This window comes from Condylura cristata, unplaced genomic scaffold, assembly GCF_000260355.1.
Source record: "Condylura cristata isolate star-nosed mole 26May11 unplaced genomic scaffold, ConCri1.0 scaffold00002, whole genome shotgun sequence".
Classification (NCBI taxonomy): Eukaryota; Metazoa; Chordata; class Mammalia; order Eulipotyphla; family Talpidae; genus Condylura; species Condylura cristata.
In genome coordinates this window covers 8575484-8588507 of record NW_004567103.1, presented here as the reverse complement: position 1 = coordinate 8588507, position 13024 = coordinate 8575484, and the positions used below count along the sequence as shown (strand labels likewise).

At 45.1% G+C, this 13024-nt stretch overlaps 1 protein-coding gene across 1 annotated transcript in view; it reads right to left on the bottom strand.

Annotated features, from left to right (window-relative positions):
• The window catches only part of AP1S3 (adaptor-related protein complex 1, sigma 3 subunit), a 17076-nt gene extending 5037 nt beyond the window's left edge, over nt 1-12039 (bottom strand). Inside the window, exons 1-4 of the mRNA XM_012725240.1 lie at nt 12010-12039; nt 10746-10924; nt 8842-8950; nt 216-353 (exon numbers count right to left, since the gene is read on the bottom strand). Of these exons, the coding sequence (XP_012580694.1) occupies nt 216-353; nt 8842-8950; nt 10746-10924; nt 12010-12039 (456 nt within the window). The remainder of the gene's footprint in view (nt 1-215; nt 354-8841; nt 8951-10745; nt 10925-12009) is intronic.
• Between the last annotated feature and the right edge of the window lie 985 nt (nt 12040-13024).

Here is a 13024-nt window from a genome sequence, read left to right as displayed (position 1 = left end):
CACCACCACCACCACCATCATCACCATCAACACCACCATCAACACTAGCCCATCATCACCACAACCACCACCATCACCACCACCACCATCACCACCACCACCATCACCACTACCATCATTACCATCAACACCACCACCACCACTGCCCCACAACCAAAACCACCACCATCATCATCACCACCATCCTTTCCCACCCCATGAGAAACTGTACTGACCTCCTGTAACATGTCGGAATCTTCAATGGCTTTGACGGCAGATTTCTTGGATGTTTCCTGAATTTCTCCACCCATTATAAACTCATCCAGGATAAAATATGCCTTTTCAAAATTAAAGATAATATCTAACTCGCAGACCTGGTAGGACCAAAAACAGATGTGTTAATAAACTTGCAGTAGCAGCAGGAAAGACATGTGCAGGGAAGATTCTCGAGTCTTTTCAACAGTTATACCCATGTAGCATCCCAAAGATCAAAATAGCAGATGGCACCTAAGGACATGAAAATAGAATCAGGAATTCCAGGCCTTTCATCAAAGCTATCCCACTTCTGTTAGAGCAGAGCATGACCAGAAACAATAATGTTTCATGTCTCAAGAAATGTTGAGTCAGTGCAGGAATGATTGCACCTCTCTAGCTGAATGATGCACCCCAAGCCCCAAGCCCCCAGCCCTCTACCATTCCCCCTACATTTCAGGCACCAGGCCGGGACTTGGTTTCTCTTTCTCTCTGTTCTGTGAATCTTGGCTTCCAGCCCCAAGATTCTGAGCTCTCACATCCAAGGCAAATTAGCTCAGCTGGAGCTAGCTCGTTTTTCTCAAAATTATGTCACAAACCAGTGGTTCTCAAACTTCAGCATATATCCAAATTGCCCAGAGCGCTATTTACAATATATGCTGCTGGTCCTGACCTGAGCCTCTGACTCAGCACCTCAGGTCAGGCAGGGGAGGCTAAGCTGGTTCCCAGGCGACGCCCACCAGGCGGGGACCACATCAGGGACCTACCCACAGAGAGCTCGTGCCCTAGGGCCAACAGATCAGCAGGCAAGTTGGATTGCGCCAGTGTCACGAGTGGCAGCCTGGTCCCGTAACCCAAGTAGGTCTCCTTCCTAAACCTGCAACTGACAACAACCAGTCTCCTCTCTCCTCAGCATTCTCCCCCCCATGTCTCCCTCAACTCAAGTTGAGTAACCTCCCCTGCCTGCACCCCCTTGAAGGGCTGCTGTGGAGCCCCCCGGCCTCTCCACCTCACCCTGGCAGAACCGCAGACCCCTGCTCATCTCTTGTTGTGCCTCCCTTCTCCCATGTCTGGGTTTTGACATCACCAGGCAGGGTGCTGGGGACTGCACCTCAGACTCATTCTCAATGCAGGTCCCTCCACCTTGCATGTGTTTACGCAGCACTTGTGGATGCTGGCGGCAGATCAGTCCACAGAACAAATGCTTCAGCTGCCTGTGGCTCACCCGGGAGCTCCGTCTCTTCCATATGGGTGTTTCTCAAGAGAACCTCCTCTCTTTGCAAACATATACTCTCCTCGACAATCTCACTGACGCTCTACAGCTGAGTCTAGCTTGCAAGAGGCTTGACAACACAGATGTCCCGCCCTGATCTCCCTGGCAGCGCCAACCTACTAAGCCGACAGCCCCAGCCGCCTGCGTTTCCATCCAAGACACGTGGCCCAAACTCTCTCCTTTAGTCCCTGCACTGCTGTGGCTGCAACCTTACTTACTCAGTGGAATTCGTTCTCCAGTTCAGTGTATTTCCCTGCCGCACCTCCCCCCCCCCCCCCACCCCATTCCTTTCTGTCCCCTTGGTCTTGCCCCTCCCTAATTTAGTCACAGTTCCCGCAGGTTCCATCATATAAGTACACCCTTAAGTGTTCCCCTCCCTCTTCTCCATTTTCACTGCTCAGGTCTGTGGGGCTTAGGTCACTGCAATGTCCTTCTGCATGGCCTGTGCCCATTGAGGCCAGCAGCCACTCACACTACTTAACTCAGTGACCTTGATCCGCTCCTTTGTAAGGTTGATGTTCAGGACAAAGTTGGAATTTCTCCGCATGTATAGGAATCTTTACAGCCCAGCCCAGGCCCTGCTCCCTGGGTCACACTCAACCCAAATCATGGCCGCACAAACCCACCCAAGTCTTCATGTCTTTGGCCTTTCCCGAAATTCCAAGTCCCATTCTGTTAGGCTGTTGGCAAAACCAAGCTCATTTTTCAAAGCCAAGTTCAAAAGTACAATTCCTCCAAATCCACTTTCCTTCCATTCAGACCTGACATCACTTGCTCTGCAAACGACCCTGGACCTGGTGTGCACTGGCACACACTCTTATCAGTCATGCCTCTGACTGTGAGCTCAGGCACGGGCCCCACACACAGTATGGTGCGATCAATGTCTGCAGGACAAATGAGCCAGTCATCAGATAGACTTGTTGCTATGAGGGTGGGATTCATGACTTCCAGATCAACAATTCTCTGATCCTACTGAATTTTATAACTTTACATAAAGTAGATGTCAATATTTTAGCAAGTTGCTTCATATATTTAGGATTTAGGTCAACACACTTGCAGACTCCACAAGGAAAATGGCTTATGTTGACAGATCCAATTGAATCTAGAAGCGTAAAAAAAAAAAAAAAAGGAATACAATACCACTGTAATAAAGTCAGCTAAAACAAATACATCCTCTAACTCATCTACATGGGTTATAGTCTCTTCATTCACTAGAAAAGAGCATCAGAATAAGTGTGTTTACATATATCTCTTGCCTCTTCCTTTGAGAAGGGGAGACAAAGAGAGAGACTCAAAGAGGGAACTGATTATATATCCAATGTAAAATAAGACAGGGATGTGACATTACAACCCAGCATTTTCCCGATCTTTATGGTTCGCTTTTGAGAATAACCCCAGAATGTAGATGGATCACGAAAGGGCATGTTCTCAGCTTTTGAACCCCTTCTTTTACTTTTACTTCTATAGCTCTGTCTTTTTTTCTAGGAATTTGAATGACAGTGGAACCAAGTTCCCTAGGAGAACCTGTAGAGAGGCCTGAGTGTAGTGTGAGCCAAGCACTGAAAAAAGTACAGCAACAGTGGGGACAATATTTGCAACATATATAATAGAGAGACAGGCGATAGCATAGGCTTCAGAAAGAATTCTTGCAAATCCCTAAGTTGAATATCATGCAACACACACACACAAAGGAATAACAAAGGCAGCCAATACACAGTTTAGGGCCTCCCTGGTGGCGCAAGGGTTAAAGCACAGCACTATGAAGCTATCACCAGCCACATCGCAAGTTTGATCCCCAGCCAGGGAGCTGACCCACAGGACACAGCAGACCTCTCCTATCTCCCCACTGCTCCCCTCAACAGTGGATTTCAGTCAGTTTATCTGTTCTGCTCCCCACTCTGTCACTGGTGAATCCTCTCAGCCCTTTCCCCCACCTCTGGCCTACACCCCAGTCCTTGTATGAATAAATAAAAAAAATAAATCTAAAAAAATTCATGGTGAAGGCCAGTAGACATCTAATAAGATATATAGTCACACTAGTAATCAGGAAAATACAAATTAAAGTAATAATATAGTAATAGTAGTCATTGATAGTGAGAATATGGATACATAGGTACTCACACGCACTGTTGATAGAATCTGCAAATTTTATGGCCATTTTGGAGGGTTAAATATAGTACCTGTCAATTTTAAATGTACAAATCCTTGGACCCAATGTCTCCACAAGGGATTTGTCCCTATGCTATATTTAAAATAGTGTGTAATTCTAACTACAGGAACAACAAAGGTTATAGCAGCATCATTTATAACAAAAATTGCAAACAGCTCTGAATCCATCCATAAGGAAACTACTTAAACAAAACATGGCAGGTTGTGAGGATTCTGTGCAGTTTGGAAAAAATGGAGACAGATCTCCACAGATAGACATGGAAACAGCTCCAAGATAATATGAAGGACACATAAAAGAAAACTAAAGAATAATATGCATCATGCATATTATTTAAAAGATTTCTTTATTTATTCATACAGAACTGGGTGGGGTACAGGCCAGAGATGCGGAGGGGTGAGAGGATTCACCAGAGACAGAGTAGGGAGCAGAACAGGCAGATCAACAAAGTACACTGCTGAGGGGAGCAGCGGGCGGGTCAGGAGAGGTCTGCCGCCCATGTGGTCACCGCTGGGGCAGGCAGGGATCGAGCTCATGCGGAAGTGGCTTTAGCTTCTCAGTGCTGTGCTTTAACCTGCTGCGCCACCAGGGAGGGCCTGCAACCTCACATTTTTAATTGAAAAACCGCATGTGTCGAAAATCGGCAAAAAAAAAATTATTTTGCAATTTCGAGCAATATAAACAAAAGGAGCACACAGAAGTCAAAAATTCATGCACATGAAAGAAGGGACCAGAAGGAAGCAGTTACCAGAGGTCAGAAGAGGCAGGAAGTCAGGAGTTAGACTAGCAGGAGCTGAGGAGCCTCAGAGTTCAAGGCAGGTGCCGATCAGGAATCCAAGGCAGACAGGAGCCTCGTTAGGAGAAGCCAGCACTCAGAATCCTGCAAAGTGAACCTAACAGACACTAATGCAAGGTCGCTGGGAGCTTCTCAAATCCCACTCTCCCAGCAGAAACCCAACCCAAGTCTGCAGGCTCACCAGCAGCCGTGGGGCCATGAGTGAGTGTACCTAGTTTCATGGGTTTGGGATAAGAAAAGAGGGTGTGCAAAGCCAGATAGGCTACACACGCGCGAATGTGCACACGCACATGCACACACAGTAGGCAGTTAGGATATACAGTTACTATCTTCAGATCCTTAGAGAAACCATTGTGAAAGCATGAGGTGAGTATCACCAGTGAGCAACTATTTCACAGACAGCAACTCCCAAATGCCACTCTATGGCTATATGAGTCTGGCCCCAACGGGTCATAGTGTCTACCAGTAAGAACAGAAAGCGTCTCAGGCGCACCTTAGACCACATGCTGGTCTCGTTAGCTCCAGCCTAATTGCTCAGCTCCTTCTGATTCCACTTTGGAGGGGCAGTCCCCGTACATCAGAAATGTGTCCCTGATGCTCTACTGGCTGCATTTCATCTCATCAGCAAGTACATGGGAGCCTCTTTACGAGATGTTTCTCCATGAGCTCTTGTGTTTGCATTCGGGAAGCAAGCTGTTCACAGGCAGGAGCGGTGATGGCTTCACTCAGTCTTTGATCTCCTAGCCTGGGCCTTACCAGAATTTGGCTTACAGGTGTTCTTTTATAGCAGAATCCCTGATGGAGTGAGCACTTGAATAACTAATTTTATTTTTGATGAATGCCTCCCTGAATTCTATTCTACAGTAAACAGTAAGAGTTCAAGTTACATATTATAAATGTATAATGCTATAGGTAAAGGAATCATCATAATGTAGGTTATAATTCCATAGCAATTGATGGTCTATAAAGTACAGTTCATTGAACTCTCTCTTTGAGCCTCATTATAACCCTGGGAGGTTGCAAAGGAAAGCCTTCTATGAACCTTTCTGCATGTTATTTTTCTTATCTGTAAACAAAGATCCATGATGACCCAATTCCTGGATCTGGTGGAAACCAGCATCCAGCGGGGTTCAGGGGTTCAAAGGACTCCTCCTTTCACAACTGAGGGACCCTTACATCAAGGTTAAGACCCCCCCAGGACAGCAACATCCACCCTCTAAGTGCAGCAGCACAAACAACAACTTGGAACACAACCCTCCGGAATGGAGAAAGAGGGAGGTGTCTAACTCTCAATGGGCCCTTATCAACTTTGGGAGACTTTGAGGCCCCTCCCAGCCTTTATAAATTGGGGTTAATGCTACTTACTAAAGATCAAAAGATTAACTAGTTAATCCTTACAAATCTCTCTGGAATTGAAAAGTGTTTAAAAAAATACATAAATTAGTAGCCAGAGATTTTGATTCATCTGTCATAGGAAAGAAATATTTTCCAGTGTTAAAAGAGAAGATTAGTACAAAGGTTTCTTTTGGATAATAGAAGGGCATGATTCAAGGAAACCTTCAGTATTAACACAAGAGGAGAAAGAAACCAAAGAGAAATATATTATTCTTGAGATGATGTCAACGAGAATCGGTAATGGAAGGCTTTGCTCACCACTTTTAATTAATAAGAACCAAACACCTGCTGGGCAAATAGCCTTGAATTGCTCTTAGCTGCTCTTAGCTTAATGAAAGATTCATTGAATTTTTTAGTGAATTAAATTTTGGCTCAAGACAAAGACAGAGCTTCTAAAGGTATGCCAACATAGGATGAAAAATTAATGTCAGATAGAAGAATTCATTCTGAATTTCCTTGTACTTTAACTGGGCCTAGCACAGGTGATGATTCAAATTCTCAAGAAAGTAATGTGTTCTGAAATGTCTAAAAAAAGGCCAGATAAGATTGAGATCAAATTTCAGCCCCAATTCATACTATCACAACTCGATTAGTCTAGGAAAGCCCAATAGGCCCAACCAGAGGGCCCAACAGAGATGACGGGAAGAGAGACTGAAGTGAAACCTTACAAAACTCCTTCAGGCCTTAGTACAAGGTCAAGGCTGCCATTTATTTCAAAACACAGCTTCAACATATCAGAATTCACTTGAGAAGGCATAAAATTAATCTCAAACGCCACAAGAATATGCTGTTATGTATTTGCAGCTCTCTCTTTAAAAAGAATAAGTTTAATGAACCAAGAAAAATGGATGGTGTCTTATTTGTATATTGGCCAACCACTGAAATCCCTCAAGCAACATTTCAGGACTTTTAACATCATTTGTAAAGAAAAAAAAAATGGGAATAAAAGGGAGGGATGAAGAGAATGAAGGAGGGGGAGGGAGGGAAGCCCTTTCAGAACGCTTTTAAGTCCTCAGCCTTGAGAGGAATGTCACAACAAATGGATAAAACCCCAAGCAATATTGGCAACACTGTTGGTTCCATTACGCAGAGTACAGAAAATGCCTCTGGAAGCAAATTCTCCTGACAACACTTGATAAAAATCTTCAGTGAGTAGGGAATTGGGAAAAGAACGTGAATGAGGGGAACCAACACCAGATATGATTTCTTGAGCATGTGAGTTAGACTGGATGTTCCTGCAGCATCTGCTACAATCTGACACAGAGCTGGTTACAAGTGCTAAAAACAACCAACAAGTCCAGGTAATAATCTCCAAACGCTTGCCATTTAGTGGTCCAGCAAATCCTGTACAGGTTAGAGACAGCATGGGCTGTTCTGTTTCTGGAACACTGGCTAAGTCAGGGACAGACAGCGAGGGATTGAACATGTGATCTGGAACCAGTGAACGGAACAATCACACACCATGCTAAGGAGTTGGATTTTATTCCTAACAGATGATGAAAGGGACAGTCCTCCTAGATGGGAGTTTTGTTAAGGAAGGTGGCAGCTCACAGGTCAAGGAAGGGAAAGCAGAGATGACAGGCAGAAAGGAGGCTTCATGAAAAGCCAGCCCACGGCGTGGAAGGCAGGTGAAACTTGGTCCCGCTGGACAAAGAGGTGGATTTTGCTGGAGGCAGGGAAGGTTGAAAGCAGCCTGGCCCCTGTGCCTTCAAGGACCCTGGGACATTACAGCCAGTCACAAGGCAGAACAGGATTTCAAAAGATGAGGCACTTGATGCTTAACACCTGAAGACGAAGATGGAGTGGGAAGCTCAGGGGCGACCATCTTCAAGCAGTAGCTGAAAGTCATAAGGAATTCTCAAGAGAGAAGGGCAAGTGGACACACTGGAGAGGAGGAGCCAGAGGGCATCTAGAGGGCAAGGGGAGGAGAAGAGAGCCTCAGCACAAATCAGCAGAACTCAGCGTCCAGGCAAAAGCCTGTGAGGTGAGGGTCCAGGGTGCAGAAAGGCGACAGCTGGAGGAGGTTCCAGAAGAGCCGCTGGTGGTGACTGCTGGGGAGAGGAGTCTGTGGTGTGGAAGACTTCTCTGAAGCTGCTAGGCAGTGAGTGAGCTCTGAAGATGGGGGGTTGGGGGGACACCTCATGGGGTGTCTTACTTAGCGATAAGCACATGGTGAGCGTGTGAATATAACAGATACTGGTTCTGTTTGTGTGTTTGCTGGGTTTTAACTACATATAAGTAATAGCAGAGAACTCTTGTAGTGACAAAATAAAACAAAAACAAACCCATAGATTCTGACAATTGTGGTTACCACAGAAGAGGGGTGGGGGAGGGGCAGGTGGAAGGAAGGTAAAATGGGGAGGAGGACTTCGGTCGTCATCGCAATGTCACACGCATGATGTTGAAATATAAAGCTGTGCACCCGAAAAGAAAAGAAAAAGAAGTGAACAAATAAAACTAAAACCAACTCTTAGATTATGAAAACAAAATGGAGGTCAGCGGGGAAAGAGGGAGAAGGGGTGGCTAACTGGGTAGAGGCGCCCCTGTACGGTGGCGCACGGAAACTAGACGTCTGTGGGAATCCAGATGTAGCAACCATAGAGGCCACTTACACTGAACCCTGAAGGCCAGACTTCGACATGCTTCAGCATTGCTTCCGCAAAAAAGGACGCACATGTAGCTGAATCAAAAGCCAGAGAGGAAATAATTCAAAATAGGAGAAGAAAAAGCCCACGAAATCCCACCCTATTAAGGAATCCTTTCCGATTCCTTTCTCACTCGTTGGCACAAGGTCACAGTAGATGCCTCTGGGCAGCCTGGCGTCTTTCATTTGCCAACGTGTCGCAGGAAGCAGGGGAAGCGTGTGTGCTGATGCTTGGTACAAATGCAGTTCATATTTTAGGCTGGAGGGAGAGAAAGAATGTGGCCAGAGACAGAAGGGAGATGAAGCTAATTCTGAGAAGCCAGAATAGCACTTACGTTTCCAAAGTACTTGTCCAGCAACTCCACGTAACGATGCACAATCTCTAGTGTCAAGAGCTCATTGTCCTGGTTTTCTACAGCACAGCAAAAGTATAAACTAGCATACCTTGGAAAGAAAGAAAAGAAAGATGATGACACATTAAACGACCTGAACATTGTTTTCCCCCAGTGAATTCAGTCACCACCCCTCCCCGGAGACTCCTCAGCCAAGTTCAAGAATGAAATGCTTATTCATGGCAGCCAATATTCTCCCAAAATATAAAGTGGAGTACATAACATATGGTGAGAACTGGATTCTTTCTGTAAATCATGTGAAAAGCCCTCAATAAAATTTTACCTTGAAGAGTTTCCAGGAAGCAGAGTTCTCAGGCCCGTGATAATCGAGGTGCACAATCAGTCCCCACCCCAGCCTGTGAACTGTTTTTCTAAGCTCCAACCTGTGACCTGCGTTCTGGGGTGGAGGAAAGGTTAAGCAGGGGTGCTGTCGCCCTCCATTCACACTGTACTGCGATCACCCTGCAGGTCTCTCCTATCCTGAGTGGCTGGATCGCCCCTCCTCCTGTGTGTTTTTTCTGCCTGCAGTATAACCTGCACCCCGATCCATGCGGCTAGTTCTCCTACAGCGCTGAGCTCAGATGTCACTCCTTCCAGGCAACCCCCATCCCATCTGACTGGAAGGCCCTGCTGGGCAGCCCACTGCGCCTCTCCCTCATCACAGCACCGACTGCCCATTTCATGGACCAGCTGGCTCTTAGGTACCAGAGCCGTGTCTTCCCAGAGGCAGGCACTGAGACTGCCTTGGCACCCTTGTACACCCAGTAGCCACAGGTCCCTGCTGAGGAACCCCTAAACCCTGTGCTTAAACTACAATGAACCCACAGTTGCAGAAGCCAGCAGGTAACAGGAACAAGCATTTCATGGGCAAGAGCTTCCTGGAACCTTGCCTTGGGGTCCCCAACATGAGCATCATAAAGAGTCACCAGGACATCTCTCCAGAGGGAGCTTTAAAGACTTTGACCTTGGACCCTGCAGGAGAGGTTCTGCACTGGTACTTCCAGTCATTCACTCCATTAAAGGCAGAGTCTGTGGCAGTCAGTCACCTCAACTTCCCCTTGAGGCTTCCCAGCACCCCGGCCAGTACCTTTCCACGCTGGGTTTTCCTGCCAGAAGCTGCTAGCTGCTACGATGGTGTGCAGGGTCAAGTGGGTGCCCAGCCCCTGCTCAGGCATCGATTATCTGGGTCATTATGGCAAAAGTACTAACTCTGAGGGGTTTCCACTTCCTGATCTCTAAGTAGAAGTTCCATTCTGAAAGTATGGACTTCCCATGGCAAGCAGGTACAGTGGGAGAGAGGGAGCCTTTACTCAGAGGCTGTAAGGCCAGGAAAGTCTGGATTTGAACCTGGGCTTTGCCAATTACCATTCTGCACAATGGGGCAGTTATGAGGAGGACTAATGATTTCAGCTCTGTGGCTTCCCTCCCCTCATCTGCATATAGGTAGTAAGAGCTATTCAGCTCTATGCCTATTTTGCATACAATGTGTTACTAACTGAAAATGTTTCTCTGCTTAATAAATGAGTTTCATGGGAGCAGGACATGTTCTTTCGTCTTGTCTGCTTTGCATCCACAGCCACTGAAACAGTGCTGGAATGACTGCAGCTCACTAGATCATTCTCGAATGCCACCATGGAGCCACAGTAAGCATAGCCAGAATCCACCCTGGCCCATGGAATGCCACTCAATACATGAGAGCTTTTCTAGTTAGTGTATTGGTACAAATATTTGAGCTCCAGTCTTCAACAATTTCAGTAAATGATGGAGTTGGTGTTGCAAACTAAAATGTTCAAAAACACAAACCAAAGCTGCTATGAGAAATGCAATTCTCACACAGTTACTCACACCTTTTATAAACAAGTTTTAGTTCCTTCCAGTCGATAAAACTGCTTGTCCGTTGGCCACGGGAGAGAATAATCTGGACAATTTCCCGGGTGATCTTTTTCCTTTCTTTATCAGGGAGAGTGGTGTACCATTTCTGTAGCCGTAATTTCCCTTGACGACTGAACAATAGAATGAAATGTATCTAGAATAAGGGAAGGGAAAGTCAGAACCTGGTCAGCCACATCACTACACTGGAAACCAGTGGCAGAGTTTACAAAGGCTTATAGGGAAAACATACTTACCCAGCAGATCTCAGAGACAGCATTTAACCATCAAAGAAAGCAGAACTGGGTACACCCCAATCAAAATGTATTTATAGCAAGGATTAAGATAAGGATTTTTTTTATGATCACTTTTAAGACTTACAAACTAATTATAGGGAGAAAACTACCAAGAATGTATATAACTTATGAAAAAAAATTCAGTGGTTTTGGTCCTCCCTGGTGGCGCAGCGGGTTAAAGCACAGCATCGAGAATCTAAAGCCACTTCTGCATGAGTTCAATTCCCTCCTGCCCCGGAGGTGACCACATGGCGCGGCAGACTTCTCCTGACCCGCCCGCTGCTCCCCTCAGCAGTGTACTTCGCCGATCTGCCTGTTCTGCTCCCCACTCTGTCTTTGGTGAATCCTATCACCCTCCACATCTCTGGCCTGTACCCAAATTCTGTATGAATAAAAAAATAAATCTTTAAAAAAAAAAAAAAGAAATTCAGTGGTTTTAAATCTAATCCTTCCACAGTGCAGTATCACGCGGGACTCACTCATCGTACATGACTGCAACTTGGCACCCTTTAGCCAGCCTCCCCTTGTTTCCCCATTGCCCTGCTCCTGGAAACCACCAATAGGCTCTTGTCTCTATGAGTTTATTTATTTTTGCTTTTTTTTATATTCATTTATTTATTTATGCATACCAAACTGGGGTACAGGCCAGAGGTGCAGGGGCAGTGAGAGGATTCACCAGAGCCAGAGTGGGGATCAGAGCAGGCAGATCAGTGAAGTACACTGCTGAGGGGAGCAGCAGGTGAGTCAAGAGAGATCTACTGAGCCATGTGGTCACCTCCGGGGTGGGATCAAACTTGCACTGAAGAGGCTGCAGCTTGTTTGCAGTGCTGTGTCTTAACCTATTACGCCACCAGGGAGGGCTAAATTTGACTTCTTTTTTTTTTTTTTAAGATTCCACTTATAAGTGTTATAATCATGCAGTGTTTGACTTTCCATCCTAGCTTACTCCATGTATCATGATGCCTTCTTGGGACATCTCTGTTGTCCCTGATGACAGAAATGTCCTCCTTTTTTAAGGTTAAATAATATTCCTGTGTGTGTGTGTGTGTGTACATGTGTGTATCACATTTCTTTAGCCATTCAGCTGCAGACAGACACTTAGGTTGACTCGTGTCCTGGTTACTATAAATAATGCCACAATGAACAGGAGAGTGGAGATACCTCCTGGAAATACCGGTTTCATTCCTTTTGGATAAAACTCCAAAAATGTGATGACCAGATAGAAGTCAGTTTCACTTTAAATATTTTGAGGTATCATCATGCTGTTTTCCATAATGAGTACCCCAATAGGCCTATCAAAGGTACAAAGGGGTTCCCTTTCTCCAGATCTTAGTCTGCTTGTTATCTGTTGTCTTTTGATAAGTCATATAAACACATGCTCATCTTACTGTAGTTCTGATTTGCATTTCTCTGGTAATTACTGTGTTGAGCATCTTTTCATATACCTGTTGGCCACCTGTATGTATTCTTAACAGAAGTGTCTTTTCATGTCTTTTGTATAATTTTGAATTTGGTTACTTGCTTTGTTGCTATTGACTTGTTCAATTCCTTATACATTTTGAACATTAATCCCTTAACATATGTATGGTTTAGAAATATCTTTCATTCCATTGATTGTCACTTCAATTTTTGATTCTTTCTTTTTACCTGTAAAAGCTTTATAATTTGACATATTACCTTTTGTCTGGTTTTGTTCTTGCTGTCTCTGGAGTCATCTCTACAATATCAATCTCCAAACCACTGTCAAGAAGTTTTCCCCAGTATTTTCTATGAGAAGTTTTACACTTTCAGATCTTACTTTACATCTTCAACTTTGAGTAGATTATTGTATATTGAATAAGTTAAGGATCTAATTTCTTTCTTCTGCCTGAGGATAACCAGTTTTTTCCATCACTATTTATGAAAGAGACTATTCTTACCCCACTGTTTGTTCTTAGCACTTTTGCGAAGATCAAACTAAG